General features: G+C 37.2%; 1 protein-coding gene across 1 annotated transcript in view; it reads right to left on the bottom strand.

Annotated features, from left to right (window-relative positions):
* Positions 1-23,850, bottom strand: part of creld2 (cysteine-rich with EGF-like domains 2) — a 34,421-nt gene that overhangs the window by 5,487 nt on the left and 5,084 nt on the right. The window contains exons 4-9 of the mRNA XM_039761068.1: positions 23,597-23,688; positions 5,419-5,595; positions 4,945-5,043; positions 2,956-3,039; positions 2,441-2,536; positions 2,026-2,169 (exon numbers count right to left, since the gene is read on the bottom strand). Of these exons, the coding sequence (XP_039617002.1) occupies positions 2,026-2,169; positions 2,441-2,536; positions 2,956-3,039; positions 4,945-5,043; positions 5,419-5,595; positions 23,597-23,688 (692 nt within the window). The remainder of the gene's footprint in view (positions 1-2,025; positions 2,170-2,440; positions 2,537-2,955; positions 3,040-4,944; positions 5,044-5,418; positions 5,596-23,596; positions 23,689-23,850) is intronic.

Below are 23,850 nucleotides of genomic sequence, written 5' to 3' on the forward strand. Positions count from 1 at the left end.
GCACAATGAATGATAAAATAAGATGCAAGAGGCAGAAACCACAATTGAGAAATTCAGAACTACTGTACAGCAACAGAATGATTCTTGACTGATCTGTTCACAAATAGGACAACAGGTCATGCACATATGGAAAGAGTTGATTAAGCACTGAACATCCTCACCTGTCTCCATGCAACACAGAAAAACACTCCCCTTAGAATATTAAATGTCAGCATAGCATATACATATCACTTATTAGTCAGGTGTCAAACAAATTAAAAAACACAAACTGCATAATGAAAAAAATATGTTTAAGGCACACTAATATAGATTGATAGCCTAACAATTGGAATCAGTACCTGCAACTAATATATGTAGTGCATTTAAACAACAATTGGCAAAGGAATATTTTCAAAGGTCAGTTATACAGCTGGCAAAGATTTTAAGTAAAAAAAAAAAAGAGTTAATTAACCAAAGTACCACCAGAGAAATAAGCATATGGAGAACTGGATCTTTTACTCAAGCATTTTAAAGAAAAGTATTTACTATAAAGTGATGCAGATATTAGAGGCCAAACTGAAAATTTCCTTTATAAAAAGATTAAAAAAAACCCAAGAGAACAGAAGAAATAACTCAGGAGCATCTTTGTGGGGAAACACGGATCATGTTAATGTCTTGCCGATTTGGACAGCAAACAATTACTTAAAAGTGGGTTAATAATTTAAAAGTACCTCTTAGGTAACTGGACTGCAAAGTCTGTGGTTAGGGCTTGGCAGGTTAGTGCCAGGAATACAAAGGGCTATATAGGTATGAAAAATATTAGTAGGAGATACATGTTTGAGAATCCTCCCTGAGAGTAATGTGGGTCAACAGCCATTAGAGGTCAGTCTATATGTGGTCTAAACAGTATATAGCGATTGTTTTTAACCACTAGGTCGATCAGTTTTGTTGCGAGTGTAATGCAAGCAAGCAGCTGCTAGAGGGCTGCCTTGCATCCAAGACTTTAGTAACTGCCCAAAGAGAGCTCTGTAAGAAAGGCAGTATGACTACTGTACAGGAAGACATTCCTGACACAAGAAGCCATTCCTGGAATGATTAAAGAAGAGCAATTGTTAGGGAACTTAAGTCACTTCCTGATGAGACACTAAGTGGTGCGAGTGTAGGGTAAGCAAAGGCTCAATCTGATAGGGCAGCAGTGCAGTCAGATATTCAGAGGTGAGTGCTTGTGTACTCAGTGTTGAATTGTGTGTTCATGGATCCAAAAAAAAAAAAAACCACAACACCCAATCAGGCAGATATAGCCCAAAGCCCTTTCATAAGGCAAGTTTGGGTTGATGTGAAGATTACCTACCATCCTAATACTTGCTTTGCTTGCCCACCCCCTTTCCCCCCAGGGTAAGCTATGTGCCAGCCACTTCGTGTCTCTGCATCTCACGTTGTGAAGAGGGGAGCTAAACACACGCTAAGGAGATGCGGTCACTCCTCTGAAACCCCCTCTTAAATGGCGATACAATGGGAAACAAATACATTTTTTTTTTTTTTTTACCTCCTCTATGCTTGATCATCTGGCTTGCTGCTGCTTGCGCTGTGCTGCGTGACCTGCATGTCGCACAGCGCTTCGAAAATTTACAAGCCTGTACAGCAGCTGTCCTTTTGTCTCACTCCCTTGTCTTGCGAGATGTTAAAGTTTCTCAGAGAAAATTACATCTCGTCTCCTTCCAAGCCTTCCAAGATTTTTTTTATAATAGAGAGAAAACCTCTTATTTTGTTAACGATCTAGTCTTTTCCTCTTTTTAGTACTTTTGTTCTGTGTAAGGGTGGGACACAAATTCCAGAAGGAAAATATCACAGCTGTTCATTTACATTTCATACTTCCAGATGTAAAGGTTGTACCTGTAGTAATCACACAATGATCTTTAAAAAAAACAAAGCATGCCTAATCACATGATTCTTATGATATACAGTACACTTTACAAGCATGCATGCATACATGTCTATATTACTATAGTATGTTTCCAAAAAGGGGTGGGGAAAAAAAAAATTAACCTGTTTGTTTGGTTTCTACACAAACTCCTTCTTGATCTTCAAAGCCCACAGCACAAAAGCATTTGAAGCTGCCTTTTGTGTTAACACATTCCTCATTTTCACGAGAGCAGACTTTCTCTTCTGAATTAATACATTCATTTATATCTGAAAACACATAAAAGTAATCTATTCACAAATAATATTCAACAGGAAAAATGTAATGGTGTTAAAAAGGCAAAGAAAAAAAAAGAAAAAAGTCATTAATTTTAAAAATAACTTCCATGTGGAAATTGCACAAGCCCACAAGAGTCTGAATGGGTTTTCCTTTCATGTAACATTCAGGTTAGGTACATGGATCAAGAAGAAGAACAAAGGAGAAAAAAAAAAAACACCACACACACACACAACATAATCAAAACTAAAAATTTTTATTCACCTGTGCATTTGGAATCTTCCAGGGTATATCCAGAGGCACAAGCTTTACATTGATCAGGGCCTTCTCCAGTACAAGTATCACATGCTTCATCACATGCTGTTTAAATATTGGAAAAAAAAGTCAAAACACATTAAAACAATTCAAACTTTTTATATTAAGAACAGAATTTTATTTTCTAATGCAACATACCTTGCTGTTTCCACCATCATTACATAAACAGCACCAAGTCCACTTTTCGTCACAATGTTGAAGTGATTACATTATATATAATACATTAAAAAATACAGCTTGTAAAACCAGTTATTAAGCACCAAATAAACAAATTTGAAGAGATCTATGTATTCCGTTCTATAAAATCTCATCACATCAAAATGAAAAAATATTTTGGTTAAGTAGGAAAGAGACCACATGCATTAATATGAACATGTACTAAATAACATAGTTTGATAGAGGAGAAGAAATTGCAAATAGCTCTAACATATTTTTCAGAACATATTTTAAAATAACAAGCCAACCTTTGCAGGTGTAGGATCCAGGATTGTTTAAGCAATATTGTGATTCTGTACAAGGTGAACTTTCGTTAGCACATTCATCAATATCTTGAAAAAGAAAAATAAAGGAAAATAAAAAACATTTAATACCTTCTCCTTAATGTTATCTCCAAATGAAAAGTGAGAATTCAATCAGTTTCACATTTAAGCCAGTGCAGTCAAAAAGGTAGAAACACAAAAGTGTAAGTGAAACTCTATAACTTTAATATTACATTTTGTAGACAGCAATGAAGTTCAATTAACATTCAATATGCCACTGTGGTCAGTGTATTGAATATGTGTTGCACTTGTATACACAATCTAATTATGATAATTTACTCTTTCATGTACATATACACATATATACACACACATACATATATACATACATACATACATACATACATATATAGTAATCCCTCCTCGATCGCGGGGGTTGCGTTCCAGACCCCAAAACGATAGGTGAAAATCCACGAAGTAGAAACCATATGTTTGTATGGTTATTTTTATATATTTTAAGCCCTTATAAACTTTCCCACACTGTTAACATTATTAGAGCCTTCTAGACATGAAATAACACCCTTTAGTCAAAAGTTTAAACTGTGCTCCATGAAAGACAAAGATGACAGTTCTTTCTCACAATTAAAAGAATGCAAATAGATCTTCTTCTCTTCAGGAACAGAGAATTTCAGAGAGAGAGAGAGAGAAGATCGCAAAGAAAAGCAAACAATCAAAAAATCAATACGTGTGCTTTTAAGTTTGCCACGGCATTTTTTAGAGGAGCGTCAGTATCTTCTAAGCAAACAGCCTCTGTGCAAACAGCCCCTCCGTCAGGCGCAGATAACGTCAGAGAGAGAGAGAGAGAGAGAGAGAGAGAGAGAGAGAGAGAGAGAGAGAGAGAGAGAGAGAGAGAGAGAGATTAAAGCAAACCATCAAAAAATCAATAAGTGTGCTTTTGGAAGCACCGCAATAAAGCGGCATTTCTTAGAGGTGCGTCTGTATCCACTAGGCAAACAGCTTCTGTGCAAACAGCACCTCTGCTCACAGCCCCTCCGTCAGGCGCAGAGAATGTCAGAGAGGGTGAGATAGAGGCAGAGACAAGCAAACAATCAAGCTCCGCGCGGGATGCATATCTTATAGCATTGAGGAGTTTTAGTTAATATGCCATACATGCTCTGATTGGGTAGCTTCTAAGCCATTTGCCAATAGCGTCCCTTGTATGAAATCAACAGGGCAAACAAACTGAGGAAGCGTGTTGCATAAATTAAAAGACCCATTGTCCGCAGAAATCCGCGAACCAGCGAAAAATCCATGATATATATTTAGATGTGCTTACATTTAAAATCCGCGATAGAGTGAAGCCGCGAAAGTCGAAGCGCGATATAGCGAGGGATTACTATATATATATATATATATATATATATATATATATATATTTCCATTAATGTAATACTGTCAAATTGCTTGCTATTTTTTTTATTTCACATTCTTCCCCCCAGCATCCCCATTTTCATTATTATGCTGTATTAGTCTGTAAGAAAAAGTATTTCTTAGGCTCTACTCATGAGAAACACAGAACATTCTTGGTTTCCAGAGTTTTGCAAAAGGTGTGATGCTCCAAGATAAACTCTGTGTGGCTTCCTTAACCAAAACATTATTATATTAAAATTATGAAAAACTTTACCACACCCTAGTACTTGAAACCGCATAACCACCGAAATCTAGAAATGCTACAGCATGACAAACACTGACCAACTCATTTCTGGGACTTTTGAGTTACAGCCCATTGTGGGCACCAACAACTCCTCACTCAGAGAAGGAGAGAGACTTTGCATTTTCCCTAGCAGAACCCGACACTGATTGTGCACTGAACAATTACAGTGAAGTTTGTCAATTCATGGAGCTAATGCCCTCTGTTGGACATAAGACCCCAACAGATAAATGTACAAAATAAATAAGTAGAATTCATCTTACCGTTACACTCTTCCACATTATTTTTAAGCCACCCATCTTTGCATTCTTTGCAGTCCTTGTTGGTTGGGCCAGTACATGTCTTGCAAGACTCATGACATTCTGAAACAGTTATACAGAAGCAAATATTTAAGGGAAAGTTAGTTTCCTTCTATATCACTGTCTTATGTATCTAAATTTTCATAATTTAGCGTGCGTATATACTCTTGAAATAAGAACCACAAGAAGCATTTTTACCTAGGTAAAAATATCTTAAATTCCTAATTTATTTAAAAGAAATTTTTATTCTAAAATGCAAACATTTTCAAATAGGTTTATATCCAGTAAGATATCTGCTAAAACACATACATAAGGTAAACTTTACAAAATAACTTTTTATTTCAGTTGACCGATTGCAAAATGGAAATTTTAAAATGTTCTTTATTTTTGTCTTATTTATACAATTATTTTAAAGCAGTAGTATAAAAAACGGATTACCTGTGCATAAACTGAAAGTGTCATTTCGTTGTTTACCATAATAGCCATCTGCACACTCTAGACACAAATCACCTTCATATTCCTTGTCACAACTGCATTTTCCATCACCTGTTCGAGTACCATCTCCATTGCATTTTCCATTGCCATTGCAGGGATTCTCAGAGCCTCCAATGCAAGCTCAAAAGCAAAAAGAATTTATGTTAACAAAGTGACAGGATTATATTCTTGAAATATGTAGACCATATAAGTTTTATGACAAAGCTACCTTCATACACATTTTACAGTAAAACAAGATTGTTAAAATGGGACTTTAATTCAAGAAATCACACACATAATTATTTTAGATAGTAACATAAGAATAGACTACAATCTGAGGCACCAAAGGACTAGACAGATTTCTCAATTTTTAAATTTGTAATTCTACACACTTCTCCATAACTGTTTTTTTCCCCAGTCTTATTCTATTTACATGAAACAGTACATTTGTCTTCCAATATGGTTACAAACTGTGTAACAATTAACATACTGAGTGCAACTTAATATACTTACTGTGCAAAAAAATGCATACTGGTGTTAGTTTACTCAAATGTTGAAGTCTTAACAATATTAGCTTAAATAGTTAATATATGGAGAGATGTAATATTTTGCAAACATCACAAACTATTATATAATGATCACTGACGATCCCCATAAATCATGACTATCCAGGTGCAATCATATGCTTTATAGCCAATGTTAAATTTATCTAATTCATCTACTATGGTATGTAATGCTCTCATTCTTTATAATTTCTGAGTGTAGGCTACTTTTTCATGAACAAAAAAATAAAAATTATTTAAAAATAAGTAAAAAATTAAAAATTGCAGCATAACATCAGATTTTAAAACAGTACGTAAGTCTGCACTAAGCAGAGTGCAAAACCCATGCTATTATTGTTTACACTCTCAGTCACGTGTGTGAATCCTCTACAAGTGGTTGTGCTTTTGGCTGTATCTCTGTTTATGTTGAGTTAACACCCTTTACGTTAAACCCAAAATGTCCGAAATTAAGCGTGTTCAACAAAACATGGGGAAACAGTTGGAAACGCATTAAGGGTAAGCTCTTCTTAACTCAGAGAACCTCATTAAAATTCCATGCAAAACCAAGTAGTGTGGTGAAGCGCAAGCACAATAGGGACCTTGAGGTGTACGTATCATCTTCAGACATGGGCATCCCATCAGGAATACCATGGGCTTAGTGAGGCCTTTTATTTTGATTCTCTCAAACTAGAGCTAACACTGTTGGAAGTTTTTTGTCCTCGCTTCCAAACCTTATATGAATCTTCACCACAAACACTTACCAGGCCATAGATTTTAAGTGATGGGCAGTAGGTGTGGAGTGATGCCATCTGATTGCTCATTTTGTGTGTGGTGGCTGGAAGTGGATTTAAAGACAAACACATAGGCTCATTTGCTAGTGTTAAGTGAGCCTACTGTACTGAGATCAGCTAATTGAAAACAATAGGAATGAAAAAATAACTTATTAAAATGCACTAGAAATCTATTACAAAAAAATACAAATATTACATTTCAAAGGCATTTTCTTGTGTACTGTACAAATATTTTTTGACCGGTAATGGCATACTGCACGATAACGCGCAGTGAATACACTTAACATAGCTTTCATACTCTCTCTGTACGTTTAGCATTCGTTTGCTCAGAGGTTGATGTGCTTGCTGTTTCAGGAGCAGCTCTCCTTTTCTCCAACATAGCAGCCCGCTTCTTCTCTTCTTCCATCTGCATCTTTTCACTTTAAAACTGATTAGGTCAAGTTTTGTGTTGCAATTACTTATTATGTTTTTCTTAATTTTTCACTTAAGCTGGCACTTAAATCATTTTTGAGGCAGATTGAACACTTAAGATATGAAGAGGTAAAGGAAGTGACGGTGAAGGTGGTAGGGATGAGAATGGCGCCCATATCGCATGTGCCGCACGACCGCCCTGTTGCGCGCTGTCAAGAGTTGATTCTACCATATATATTAAAAAAAAAAAAAGTAATAAAAATCATCACACCGAAAACAGACAGTAGAGGTCACGTAGTAGATGTGTACCAATTTTCAGGTCAATAGGTCTAACGGTTTGCGAGCTACAGGTCACTTCTTCACCAATCCTGGACAGACAAACGAACAGCCACGGTAGTGTATAATAAAGATAGGAGTTGAAGATGGGTAGGTCTGCATACATAGGCAAGCAGAGAACATAAACAGCGATATCAGCTGACGGAAAACAATGGAAACAAAAAATAAATTTGTTATTTAGTGTTAAAATAGACAAGAAATTTATAACAAAATACAAATATTAACTTTTAAAAGCATTATCTTATGCACAAACAGCTGTACATGTACTTGTTTTCTATAGGGGTTGAGGGCTGCGAGTTGCATTGTGTTCATTGGGTGCCTAGGCTAACTTTGTTGGACTTACTAACAAATTGAACATGCAAATGAGCTCTCGTAATGGAGCTCGTTCGTATGCAAGGGAACTAATTTATTTAGGGATCAAATCACTTTCAATTATTAGCTTTAGAATTATTTAAAAAAATTGACTTATGTTATTTTTAAAGTGGCTTATAAGCCTGCATTTATTTGTTAGCATAAAGGCTGCTGGCTTTTTTGCTCAGAAGCAGCCATTTTTCTTTCCTTGCCGCCAAGTTTAAAATTTCAGTGAGATAATAAAAAGTCAAGGACTCTGTGTACTCTGAGAAAGCTGAAAAACCAATTGTTTTAAGAATTATAGCTGCTGAGATTTTAATCTTAAAAGAATTAAACAGGCCGCTATTTTAGGAAAAAAAAAAAATTATATTTATTTTTTCATTATGGAAGCTGAGAGAGGACGTACAACATTATTTTTTTAAATTGTCTCCTCGAGATAACAGACTCATTTTATCGAGATCCTGAGAAAAGAACTTTGTTTTCTCGAGATAATGGAATAATTTTATCAAAATGTCGAGAAAACGAAACTTAACCTTTGCTCCTGGCATCAGGCTTGCTTAGACTGCAATGCCTATACAGCTGAAGCCTTGCTAACAGTTTTCTTAAATGATGGACACTAACGTTATTTTCTAAACTAAGGGATAAACATATTTCAGCCTGCGTCAGCCCTTGATTGAACAAAAATGTGATGCGCCGATCAATAGAGTTCTGCTCTTCCGACATTTCAAACAGGATGTGGCTTCAATAAGCTAAACATTAAACGTTAGGTACAGTTATTTCATAATTTCAAGAAAACAAGATCTTTGGTTTTATCAAGATCTCAATAAAATTAGTCCATTATCTCGAGGAGACAATTTTAAAAAAAATCATATTGCACGTCCTCTCTCGGCTTCCATAATATTATATTATTTTTATAATAAAATACCCGCGCTTCGCAGCAGGGAAGTACTGCCTTAAAATTTTTATTAAGAAGAAAAGTAAATCTTTTTAAACGGAGGGAAATATACCAATAATTATTTGTTAAGGATCTCTTTGTATGCCACGTTGTCAGTTTGGCCCTCTGGTTGAAATATGACCAAGCTGTGTGCTGAGCTTACTCTTGAGCATGCAACGTACAGTTGGCCAAGTGAAAAGCAATCTTGCCTCAAATCTCACAGCTTGGATTGCTGCTGTCATAATCGGTTTGAGTTTCATGGTTTGTTTCAATTACGTTAGTATTTGCTGGACTTGTTGTGCTGAAGTGACAATCGGCATCTGTCAAGTGTTGTAAGCATACAACCGGTTTCATCAATAACTTCGCATCCAGCTTTTGAGAGTTTAAACATTCATAAACATCAAAGTGTCCACTACTCAAATCATCACCTGTAAATCTAAGATGTTTAAGAGGCATTGGCGATTGTCGAAAGCTGCAAAATATTTGGCCATTTCGGTACACTTGAAAGCGACAACCAAACAATTCAGCGGCAGCTATCAACTCGCATGCAGAACCATAGGTGAAGGGCTTAAGCATTTCACTCTTATAGTTTCTGTGTAGAAGAATTACCTCCTGTACCATCATCAGTCCACACCTTGAACCTGTCCCAGTCATTCAATACATAAGACACAATGTTCCTCCAGATATCAAGTGTGAGCCTGATATGGCCGTGCAATATGTAACACAGAGAATGGAAAAGGAGGGCGCCATCTCTGGGCATGGAAATCACTCGGTAAGTGACAGTTCTTTGATCGATTGTGATCACCTCGATAGACATGTTAATGGGGGTACGGTTGGAATGATAAAGGAAATGAGTACCTGAACAATGTAAACTAAGTTTAAAATACCTATACAAGAACTATAATCGTAATAAACGAATAATAAAACAGCGGAGAAGCCGTGGATTAAATAAAAAGGCTGCGGTTATCAGCAGGGAGACGTGAATACCGTGGCGAAGCAAGGAAGGGAATGAAGAGACTGGAGCGACGGACGGCCTTATACAGGCAGACAGCCAACAACGTGGGAGGCGTGGGGATGGAGGACCCAACGCCGCCTCACACGGCGACTGAGCTGCAGGCTATGGATATATATATGTACCTAAGTAGGATTCAGTTAGCGCTGGGAACCCACGTACCAAATTTCTTGAAGATGGACCCATAGGTAACAAAGACTGATGGAAAGTTCAATATGGCGGCCAACATTGGCTTCATACCACCGAAATAAGTACGTACATTGGTTTCGGTTAGCGCAGGGAACTTGCCTACAAAATTTTGTGAAGATGGGGCCATAAATAAGAAAGTTTAACATGGCAGACGTTGTCGACCGTTATCACCATTACGTATAGAATTTCTAAATTAAACCTGCTTAACTTTTGTAAGTAAGCTGTAAGGAATGAGCCTGCCAAATTTCAGCCTTCTACCTCAAAGGAAAGTTGGAGAATTAGTGATGAGTGAGGGCAACAAAGACCATTGCAAAGTTCAATATTGCGGCCGACAGTTGCGTCATACCACCAAAATAAGTACGTACATTGGTTTCGGTTAGCGCAGGGAAGCTGCCTACCAAATTTTGTGAAGATGGGGCCATAAATAAGAAAGTTTAACATGGCAGACGTTGTCGACTGTTATGCGTAGAATTTTGAAATGAAACCTGCTTAACTTTTGTAAGTAACTTGTAAGGAAAGAGCCAAATTTCAGACTTCTACCTACACGGGAAGTTGGAGAATTAGTGATGAGTGAGTCAGTCAGTGAGGGCTTTGCCTTTAATTAGCATACTAGCAAAATACCCGCGCTTCGCAGCAGAGAAGTGCGTTAAAGAAATTATGAAAAAGAAAAGGAAACATTTTAAAAATAATGTAATATTTGCTTTCTATTCGTTTGCATAAGCACAGTCCTTCACCAGCAAGTTTAACTCCGTTACAGCAATTTTAACTCTGTTACAAAGTGATCCAAAGTCTCATTTATACCCTGCGTCTTCTCATTAAACTTGTATCTCGCGAATATCGTATTAGTCGTAGGCATGACAAACGCCAGCAGGTCTATAAACTTAATTTAAACTTACGGTTTATGCCGTGCTTCGTTTCCGCAGTAGCTGCACTGAATATGCTTGTATGCATCACTCGCTTCATATTCTTATGCGGTCTTCTCAATTGTGTAATGCGTTTTTTGTTCAGCGCTCTTTGGAGCTCTTCCTTGTTCTCTGCGTACTGCGTTTACAGTCAGTTCATGTGAGCCGCTCGGAGTACATGCATCAAAGGTTCTCAGCTGTGCTTGTGGTATCTAGTGCGATCTTGATGTCCACGGCCTTATTTAATGTTAGCTAAGATCCAGCACTTAAAAGTTTCTCTCGCACTTTCGCCAAGTTTGTGCCAAACACTAGTCCATCCATGACTATCTCATCTTCGTTTGCATAAGCACAGTCCTTCACCCGCGAATATTTAGCGGCAGCGTGTCTATTGGATTGCTGTCGACGGACGGCCTTATATGGGGAGGCACTCAATTATGTGGGAGGCGTGATGATGCGGGACGCAACTCCTCCTCACATGGCGACCGAGCTGCAGGCTATAGCCGTATATATGTATGAAATAAGGTTCCAGTTATGACTGTTAGGCGTAGAATTTCGAAATGAAACCTGCCTAACTTCAGCCTTCTACCTACATGGGAAGTTGGAGAATTAGTGGTAAGTCAGTCAGGGCTTTACCTTTTATTACTGTGTGTGTGTGTGTATATTATATTATATTATATTATATTATATTATATATATATATATATATATATATATATATATATATATATATATATATATATATATATATATATATATATATATATATATATATATATATATATATATAGTGGAAGTTATGTTTGCTCTCTAAAAATCACATTAACATTTTGATATAAAAATTAAAGCATATTACAATTCCATTGAAGCTAAGTGGACATTAACATATTATATTTAGGCAATATTAGCAGTATGCAAGCAAAGGAATAACCCTGGATGGGACATCATTATGTTACAGGTTCCACCATTTAAAAATCCCTGGGTGTAGGATTCAGATCTGGGACGCTGGATCTGTGAGGCAGCTGTGCCAACCACTGTGTCTCCATACAGTGCATCCGGAAAGTATTCGCAGCGCATTACTTTTTCCACATTTTGTTATGTTACAGCCTTATTCCAAAATGAATTAAATCCATTTTTTTCCTCAGAATTCTACACACAACACCCTATAATGACAACGTGAAGAAAACTTTACTTGAGGTTTTTGCAAATTTATTAAAAATAAAAAAGCTGAGAAATCACATGTACATAAGTATTCACAGCTTTTGCTCAATGCACCTTTGGCAGCAATTACAGCCTCAAGTCTTTTTGAATATGATGCCAGAAGCTTGGCACACCTATCCTTGGCCAGTTTCGCCCATTCCTCTTTGCAGCACCTCTCAAGCTCCATCAGGTTGAAAGGGAAGTGTCGGTGCACAGCCATTTTAAGAGCTCTCCAGAGATGTTCAATCAGACTCAAGTCTGGGCTCTGGCTGGGCCACTCAAGGACATTCACTGAGATGTCCTGAAGCCACTCCTTTCATATCCTGGCTGTCTGCTTAGGGTCATAGTCCTGCTGAAAGATGAACAGTCGCCCCAGTCTGAGGTCAAGAGTACTCTGGAGCAGGTTTTCATCCAGGATGTCTTTGTACATTGCTGCAGTTATCTTTCCCTTTATCCTGAGTAGTCTCCCAGTTCCTGCCGCTGAAAAACATCCCCACAACATGATGCTGCCGCCACCATGCTTCACTGGAGGGATGGTATTGCCCTGGTGATGAGAGGTGCCTGGTTTCCTCCAAACGTGACGCCTGGCATTCACACCAAAGAGTTCAATCTTTGTCTCATCAGACCAGAGAATTTTGTTTCTCATGGTCTGAGAGTCCTTCAGGTGCCTTTTGGCAAACTCCAGGCGGAAGCCACTCCTAAGTAAAAGGCACGTGGCAGCCCGTCTGGCCACTCTACCATACAGGCCTGATTGGTGGATTGCTGCAAAGATGGTTGTCCTCCTGGAAGGTTCTCCTCTCTCCACAGAGGACCTCTGGAGCTCTGACAGAGTGACCATCAGGTTCTTGGTCACCTCCCTAACCAAGGCCCTTCTCCCACGATCGCTCAGTTTAGATGGCCGGCCAGCTCTAGGAAGAGTCCTGGTGGTTTTGAACTTCTTCCACTTATGGATGATGGAGGCCACTGTGCTCATTGGGACCTTCAAAGCAGCAGAAATTTTTCTGTAACCTTCCCCAGATTTGTGCCTCGAGACAATCCTGTCTCGCAGGTCTACAGACAATTCCTTTGACTTCATGCTTGGTTTGTGCTCTGACATGAACGGTCAACTGTGGGACCATATATAGACAGGTGTGTGCCTTTCCAAATCATGTCCAAATCAACTGAATTTACCGCAGGTGGACTCCAATTAAGCTGCAGAAACATCAAAAGGATGATCAGGGGAAACTGGATGCACCTGAATTCAATTTTGAGCTTCATGGCAAAGGCTGTGAATACTTATGTACATGTGCTGTCTCAATTTTTTTTATTTTTAATAAAGTTGCAAAAACCTCAAGTAAACTTTTTCACATTGTCATTATGGGGTGTTTTGTGTAGAATTCTGAGGGAAAAAAATGAATTTAATCCATTTTGGAATAAGGCTGTAACATAACAAAATGGGGAAAATGTGACGCGCTGTGCATACTAGATAGAATTTAAATCTATTTATTTATCTATCTAGATATCCATCTATCTATGTATTAATACTTTCTTAATACAATACTTTTAATCAAGTTAAGTAAAATGTGTTACCTGTATATTAGCTAGCTTTAAGTCATACAAAATTTATTTATTGAAAGCTAGTTGGAAAATATGATAAAAGGGGAAGGATAAAAACTTACAAGTTGGAACTTGACATATACCGATAAGAATCTGGTACTTATTATTTTTCACCCTATAATATTAAAGCAGATATACAGTTGCAAATATTAATAGTTGGGGAAACAAATCATGATAATCAATTATCAGGTCCATAAGATAGATAAATGAATCTCTGGGACTATACAAGTCATTCAGTCAAAGCCCAAGGATTTTGTTTCATAGTCACAAATAAGCAAATATCCTTCTAATAAAAGAGTGATATTACAAATTACTTTGAAATTTAAATGGAACTGTGTCAATTTTGAAGAAATGTAAAAATGTATTCTCTGGCTCCAACTTTAAAACTGCAGCTCCAAAGGATATATAATATTCACTAACTCAGTTAATTTAGTTCAAGGTTGCAGTGGGCTGGGCACAAGGCAGCAACTAGCTCGGGAACAGTTACTAATCAAATGCAGGCAATTTTGAACTACAAAGACACAGGAAGAATATGCAAACTCTACAGAGACCTCTAAACACAAAAAAAGCAAACAAATATTTATAAAATAAATATTAAATCACAAATACAACACATTTCTGCATTCCTAATTTCCTCCCAAGTCACTCTCTGTCTTAACAAGACAGAGCAAACTAATAATAGACAGTGCTTGATATTTTTTTTTTTTTACCTTTAGCCATCCAGAATAGTTTTACCTTTGCATGCTTTTGCTCAAGGGAAGCCAGCACTTCACTCAAAATATCTGATTTAAAGCATTGTGTAAATACCTCTTGGTACTGATTTCGACTATCTATATATCTACTAATAAAAGGCAAAGCCCTCACTTATTCATTCACTCACTGACTCATCACTAATTCTCCAACTTCCCGTGTAGGTAGAAGGCTGAAATTTGGCAGGCTCATTCCTTACAGCTTACTTACAAAAGTTGGGCAGGTTTCATTTCGAAATTCTACGCCTAATGGTCATAACTGGAAGGTATTTTCTCCATTAACTGTAATGGAGTTGAGCTGGAATGACGTGGGGGGGGCGGAGTTTCGTGTGACATCATCACGCCTCCCACGTAATCACGTGAACCGACTCTCAACGCAGTGCGTAGAAAACCAGGAAGACCTCCAAAAAGCGCTTAAGAAAACATGCATTATATAATTGAGAAGGCAGCGAAACAAGAAGAAGCGAGCGAGTGACATATACTACCATATTCATGAGTGCTGCTACCTCGGAAAGAAAGCAAGGTGTAAACCTAAACTTTAAATTAAGTTCATAGTTCATAGACAGGCTACGCTGGCGTTTCACATGCCCACAGGTAATCGGGATACAAGTTTAATGAGAGGACGCAGGATATAAACGAGAGTTTTGATCACTTTGTAGCCAAGTTAAAATTGTAGGTAAAGGGGTGTGCTTATGCAGACTGTGTTTGTGGGGGATTGACAGTTAAGGCGGGTGGGGGAGTCACGTCATCATCTCCCCTCCCATTCATCTCATTTCGCTCTGAGCTGAGCTCCGCGGCTAACGCAGTCTTCCGAAGCAACTTCATCAGACTGCCACCAAATACTCACAGAAAAATCCACAAGTTAATACACACGCTGTCTCTAGAGTTTCTCCACACTGAATCCTCCAGGCACTACTTACAAAAGGTTACATTGACAATCGTGTTACGTTATTTTTAAAATCTTTCCTTTTCTTAGCACAAGCACAGCTGAGAAGCTTCGATGCATGTGCTCCATAACGCTTTAAAAAATAATGCATTTAATCACACTTTGCATTACAAGCAAAGGGGAGCTTTTGTCAATGCATGATTTCCTGGTACACCGATTACATTGATCAGCGCATCCCGATTCATTTTACCCTCGCACCACCTTAGTTTGAGAAGAAGTATGAAAAATATGAGGTTAACACAGAAAAACAGATCACCAATTCAAGCTTTATGAATAATCGATTCGCCATCAATAATTGTTTTGGTAAAGCCATCCTCCTTCCATTTTATAATTTTTCCGCCATTAGCCATGATTAAATGAACGGTAAATAAAGTAAGAGCAAAGCGAGGGTGACTTATTTAGGCAGGCATATATATGACAGCAACACTCATGACAATGTCAATCATGTTACGTTATTATTAAAATGTTTCCTTTTCTTTTCATTACTTCTTTAACACACTACTTCTCCGCTGCGGAGCGGGTATTTTGATATATATATATATATATATATGAATGACCTCCAAAGAGCTGAGACTTTTGATATCATGAACGTGTCTGCAAAACTGTGGTCTCCTGCCCTGCAAAAGTCGAGCAGCCAGCGCGTGCATAGCTGTGCCAGCCTTTGAGACGCTGACTGCGCTTCTGCCTTAAGTCAAAGTGAGCACTTTTAATTTTTTTCATCCTCCCCTGCGCTATAGCCCAGACAAGTGCAAACACGGACCCCTTTTCTACACCACGGCAAAATAATATTAAGGCGATTCACACTTTCTTTTGCACGTATACGATTAGGAGGTCCTCACCTTGGATTATGAAGACACGCACACGAGTGGAGGACTGACAGTGCCATCACAGCCGATTAATGGCGGGGACGTCTCACCAGTCTACACAAGACCCACCGCGACTGTCCCCAAAAGGCGATCATAATGTCAGCAAACACATCTCTCTATACTATATAAAAGAAAAAGGCAACTTTCCTTTCTTTACACCTTTTTTCCTTTTATCCCAAACCAAAGCCTTTCTCTCTTAACACTGCAGAGGACACAAAACTAATTTTCTTTAAATGCCGGTAAGGCACATTACCAGAGGCACAAATTTGAACGTTCACATAGAAAATGTAATTTCTATACCACAGCCGTCGTGTAGCGCCTTTCAAAAGGGATCTACTATCGAGAGATGATCCATATACATTTTAGCTGCTGTTAATTACTTACCTGTTGCGTTACACAGTCTTTAAAATGTAGTTTACCCGCAACCACTTCAGTAGTGCTCAATGTACCTGTACTTCTTAAAACGTTAAATGTTTTACTGTTTAATAACTTAGACTATATTTTATTATTTTTCCCTTGCACTCAGTGACTAAAGCTATACACACACATATACATATATATATATATATATATATATATATATATATATATATATATATATATATATATATATATATACATACATATATATATATATATATATATATATATATATATATACATATATATATATATATATATATATATATATATATATATATACATACATATATACATACATACATATATATATATACATACATATACATACATATATATATATACATATATACATACATACATACATATACATACATACATACATATATATATATATATATATATATATATGTATATATATATATATACATATATATATATATATATATATATATATATATATATATATATATATATATATATATATATATATATATATATATATATATATATATATATACATATATATATATATATATATATACATATATACACACACACACACACACAGTATACCTATTATATATGTGTATATGTATGTATGTATGTATGTATGTATGTGTGCGTGCGTGCGTATATATAGGACAGCAGCAATCCAAGCTGTGAGAAAACAGTAAAAAAGGAGGCGTGTCAGACGTCGTGGTACATTTTCTGATGCAGCTAGACGAAAATAACTTTGCGACACTGCCGCCAAATACACAAAACAATTACTTTGACAATCATGTTACATTATTTTTAAAATGTTTCCTTTTCTTTTTCATAACTTCTTTAACACATGACATCGCTGCGAAACGCGGGTATTTTGCTGTATATCACAGCGACACTCATAACAGTGACAAAACAATTACACTGACAATCATGTTACGTTATTTTCAAAATGTTTCCTTTTCTTTCTCTTTCTCTTTCCTTCTTTAACACACTACTTATATATATGCCAAGAGCTATATATATATATATATATATATATATATATATATATATATATATATATATATATATATATATATATATATATATATATATATAGATATAGATATAGATATAGATATAGATATAGATAGATAGATAGATATGAGAACAACACTCATATCAATGACAAAACAATTACATTAACAATCATGTTACGTTATTTTAAAAATTTTTCCTTTTCTTTTTCGTACCTTCTTTAACACACTACTTCTCCACTGCGAAGCGCGGGTATTCTGCTAGTATATATATAATTCACTAAGGCAAGACACCCATGGAAAGCACGGCGGAAGGGGTGTGGATTCACTAAGCCGCCGACAAGTAAGACGCCCGTGGTGCATGCAGGAAGGAGCCACGCCCACTAACTCTAAGACCATTGGATACGACGACAACTCGCAGAACCACGCCCACCAACTTGGACACGACGACACAGGAAAAACGGCGTCATTTATGTTCGTCTGTCGTAGAGTCCACATGCACCTCTGAGCCATGTTGACTGTTCATAGAGGCATGTTTCTCGCGGAAGTGAATCGCTATATGCAGTGTGTAAAACAGTTTGCGAGGGGCATCCCATGGGATCCTTAAAACTGAGGTTAAAACACAATGAAGGAAGCAGTCTTTAAAAACCAATAAGCCCTGTGCCTGTTTCATTACCGTCCCACCTGCTTCACCAATGCAGGCCCTGCAACAGTCAAGATGCTCTCTCAGCAGCTGACCTTCTCTGTGCCTGACCGGTTTACACAGAGGCACCACATGACCAGGCGGTATGTATGCTTCGAGAACGAGGGTGGACATGGCAGGACTATCTAAGAAGAGGCATGTTTGTCACGGATGTAAATCGCTGTACGCGGTGTGTAAAACTGTTTGTCGCGGATGTGAATCATTGTATGCAGCGTGTAAAACAGTTTCCGAAGGGTTTCCCATGGTCTTAGACTTGGTGGCCGATTCTCTGTCAGTTGCTCTTGCGACCGGGCAGATGACAAGCCAGTGTGTATGCTTCGAGTGCGATGGTGGACGCGACATGACCATCTAGGAAAAATCACGTCACAGATGTGAATCGCTGTATGCAGTATGTAAAACGGTTTGTTTGTCGCAGATGTGAATTGCTGTATGCGGCGTGTAAAGCAGTTTTCGAGGGGTATCCCATGGTCTTACAGTTGGTGGGCGGGTCTCTATTAGTTGCTCTTGCGAGTGGGCACATGACCAGGCAGTGTGTGTGCTTCGAGAGCGTGGGTGGACGCGACAGCACCATCTAAGAAGATTCACATTTGTCGCAAATGTGAATCGCTGTATGCAGCGTGTAAAACGCTGTATTGTATGTTGTCCTCTCCAGAGTTACATCTTTTCATTCACCTACAGTCGTATACACAATTAAGTAGGCAGTCTTTAAAAACCGAGTTTTCCGTTAAGACGCACGACCGCGTGCACCATAGCAAACTGTTTTACACACTACATACAGCAATTCGCATCTGTGACAAACATGCGTCTTCTTAGATGCTCCTGCACTTTGTACACACCCCCCTCTCACCTCGCTGCTATCGTGGTTGGGTGTCTTGGTTGATTATATAGAGAGAGGCAGCCAAAACCGCAAAGAGCAATGAAAAGTCTACATGAGTCACAGGTGCATCTGGACTGTGCAAAGATGACAATGACTCAAGTGACGAGTTGGAGGTGGGCACATGAGCAGGCTGTGCATACTGGACGAGAAATCAGCAGACTAGCATGACGGAGGGAGTGGAGTGGATGTCCTTCTCCTCTACTTCCGTTCCACCCTCCGCGCCTGAGCACCGCACGGACGATTGTGTGTTGGTTCATTCCGTGCATTGTTACAATATTGCTTTTCTTGCTGATTTATTACATTACCGATTTTTCAAATATTACTTTTCTCAATGTGCTTAAAAATCATTAAAAAACCGGCCTGATTATGCGGCGAATGGTACGCTGCGGGTTGGCTAGTTTCCTATAATTTTGCTATACTGTACAAATTACACAATAATAATAATAATAATAATAATAATGATAATACATTTTACTTATATACACCTTTCCTATGCTCAAGGCACTTCTATACTTTGGATTTAGCATGATTTTTTAGCAAAAAAAAATTTTCATATTGGGCAGCACTTATCTTAATTCTAGCATAACTTCAACTAAACATACAAATTTGAGCAGTATGATTCTTTTGTTACCATGACCTCAAATAACCAACTGTAAGACTTATGTAAAAGCAGACTCTTGACTAACACTTTGAGTGGTTTCCATGTTGGTTGCATTGCTAAAGCAGCACAACCATTTTAAAACAAGAGATACTTCTGCCAGTTTACCCAAGAAGTTTAATTTTCACCGAAGACAGCAACTTAAAAGCGCTGAATGAGTGTTGCCACATTCGAATATCCCTGCTCTGCAATTTTCTGCATTAAAATTTCCAAAACTCTTTTAGTGTAACTTCAACAGTTTTCTCAATAGCTCATTCAGGTAATTTCTGAAAACTACGTAACTCTGTATTCCATAACAATAGCCTTATGGGCCGACATTGTTGTTATATGCGCTCCTGCTCTAGGTCTGTAGATATGAGTGCAACCTAATATTCTGTGCAAAACACTGTAGAACAAATAAAGTTCTATCTAGACTGATGGTAGTTTACACAAGTGTACGAAATGAGCTTAAACTATATAATAAATTGTGTAAGTAGTTACTAATAATGAACTCATCAATTAAACATTAATACACACACACACACTGTATATATAAATGTATACAATTACCTATAACTTAAGAGTTTATAGGGGCCTATTTGAAAGATGCAAGTGTCTTCAGGTTTCAGTTTCTATTAGTGACTTGTGCATTGCAAATAGTTATCTGTGCTTAGTTATTATTAGCGTTGATTTTACCGTTTATAGTTGTGCTTTAAGTATACCTATCAACCCGTGTCTTTGATTGCCTGCTTACTGCCTAGTTTCGATCAGTTTAAGGAGTACCGCCTCCTTGCTTTGAGTCGCTAATTGCTTTGAGACTCACAGCTGGGCTCACTCAGTGGCTCCCTACTTGAGGAGGCTTAAGGTGCCGACAGCCCTTCTGTGCAGACTTCCTCGTGTAAAAACAGCAAATTTAGATGCAAGAGTCTACAGAACATGAACACCATTGGACTGAATATGCAGAACAACGTATGGTCCAGGCTTTGGTCTTATAGCATCTGGACTACTCCAATTCACTTCTAGCAGGAGTATCTGCACATTCTATCAAGCTGCTGCAGATGGTTCAGAATGCAGAAACCAATCTTGTATTTAACCAGCCAAGATGGGCTCATGTCACTCTTCTCCTCAGATTGCTACATAGGTCCCTTGTAGCGGCACACATTACGTTCAAATCCATGATGCTTGCCTGCAGAGTAGTCAATGGGTCACATTATGTGTATATGGAGTCAATGGGTCCAACATGTATATATTGAGACATGCTCCCTCTCGCCCACTCAGGTCTGACAGTGAACAGTGTCTGGTGAAGCTGCCTTGGCATGGCATCAATCTCAATCCAGGCTCTTTTCCTGTCCAGTTCCTAGTTGGTAGAAAAAGCTGCCCACCTCCATCTGAACTGCCGACTCCCTCAATGTATTTAAGAAGCAATGGAAAACGCACCTGTTTTGCATATATGTTTCTAATTGATTGGGAAAAAAAACAAAACAAAAAAAAAAAACCTATACTCATTCAGGTTTTAGTTCATTTGTTGTTTCATTAAGTTTAATTGCTTTATTGTTAATCTACGATTATAAATTTATTAGTTAGTACATATTTTCACTTGAGGCAATTAACTTGTTACTGGTCTTACTACACTTGCTGAACAAACTGTCCCTAGACTAATGTTACTCGATTATATTTACCTCTTTTGTAAATCACTTTGGATTAAAGTGTCTGTCAAGCAAATAAATGTAAATATAAATATACTTCTACATGAATCTGGATATGTAAGTCAACCCCAAATGCAACTGAATTACCCATTTCTCTTCAATAAAATTTGAAAATTTTACATTTAAATTGTATCTCTTAATTATCATAATTCAGCTATTGTACTAGTTGGAGGTTGAAACAATTTAATTGAAGCTTTGAAATACTTGAAGGGAGATCATGAACAAATTGAGAGAATCCAACAAAGACAGGCTTTCCATTTGTTGCACAAGTAGCTTGACACTTCCTCTGATATCTGCATTTTTAGAAGTAAAAGCACAGTTATCTATGATTTGATCCACAGCCATTTACCAACCTTGTTCTGTTCAATTATTCAGATGAAGAAATTAAAACAGTGATTGATAAATAAAGGTTTCCTTATATTCCTTATGCAATGATCCAACAAACTCAAGATGTTGTCATCTCATTGTCATACAGCATGTTAAATACAGTATTATGTTAAGTACTGTTAAATACAGTATAACTTAAATTTATTCGTCATTTATTTTTAATAAAGTGAATGGCAGTCCTTTACAGGCAATCATACAAGCCACAGTGACGTTCACTGTCACTTATTTCTCTGCATTTTTCTCTCTGACATGAAACATGACTCAAGCTAATTGTCTGAGGTGTGCTTCTAGCATTCACACAGTCTTTAGATGTTATGTGCCTTAGGTTTGTGCTGTATTTTCTCACAGATTTTTTAAAATGATATAAACCTGCTAAAATTCACTTTTCCCTATAATATCTTCATCTACTTTAGAAAAAAGTAACACTGTCTGCTTCTCTGTATTGTGCCTAAGCTTGGAAAGCTTGTGTAGCCATGAGGTTTTAAAATTATTCTTGCTGTGGAGGTGCATCTTTATCCTGCAATTCAGTTGGCAAAGTTAACACAATTATTGGACAGTGCTATTAAAATAACCTGACAAAGTTTGAATATATTTGGATATTTTGTGCTTTGCGCCCTTATAGCAACTGAGTCCATGCACCCGATTCATGAAAGTAGCTGGTTTTGTCCCTTATTAAACAGTAAACAAAGCAGATGCTGAGCCTGAAGAAAGATGTATAGCTCCTAATTGCTACTGATGACTAAAGGGAAAAAAAAAAAAAACACACCACACACGCACACACACAATGCACCAGTTTCTTGGGAGGTTTCACATTTGCAACAGTTGTACTCACAGTCTGTATTCTACACCTGTGATAAATTAAATTACTTTTGATTATTTAAAAGATGTGCCCAACTGTAACAAGCCATTTAATTTTTTCATAAAGTGCAATGGAATATTTCTTTAGCTTCATCAAACTGTATATGTAAATAATGCATACTATTGTGATTAAGATTTGATCCAAAATATGATTTTAAAAACTTAATTTACATTTGCCTAATATACCATATACACAGGGCAGATGTTAAATGCAGAACAATATGCAAATAAAAATGTATTTTCTGCAATACATTGGTCAGTTTTCCATTCACCAAAAATTTCAACACTACAGTAATTATTCACTATAAACTGTCTTTAGTTAATTAAATTTAAAAAAGAATTTAATTACTCGTCTAAGAACACTGGGTGCCCCATTTCTTGCAACCACTTAAATTCCTTTTTTCCAGTTTTACACAGTGCTGATATCACTGCAAGTCAACTACCACAACTACCATTTACAGCCTGCTTCTATCTCTGTCCCTCTATGTCCAGGGTTAGAATAGAAACCTTCGCTTAGTTTTTCGTTACTACAATATACTGCCTCAAAAGCAATGCTCCACAAGTTCTCTTAAGCACTTTTATTAAAGATTTTCTTCTTTTGTGAGATTTTTATACATTTTTTCATTGAGGCTATAAGATAATTATTTTGTCTTCCAAATAAATTGAATATTAAACTATAGTAAAATTGTGTGTTAAGGAGAATGATACTAAATAAGGCACAGCCTTACCATTGCAATCAGGACCAAAAGTTCCCTTTGGACAGCACACTTTAATTGTGTCTATGCAGAACCATTTAAACAGATCAGGATATTTTTGTTTCCTATGTGAGGAAGAAAATAATATAATTAAATATCATTAGCTTGAATGACTTGAATGATAAAATACAATGAATACTGAACTTCAGTGAAATCTTTATATATAAAAAAACACAAAAAAAACACACACAACATTAAACTTCTTTAGTCATACAAGCACAAATGCA

This window comes from Polypterus senegalus, chromosome 8 (genome assembly GCF_016835505.1).
Source record: "Polypterus senegalus isolate Bchr_013 chromosome 8, ASM1683550v1, whole genome shotgun sequence".
Lineage (NCBI taxonomy): Eukaryota > Metazoa > Chordata > Cladistia > Polypteriformes > Polypteridae > Polypterus > Polypterus senegalus.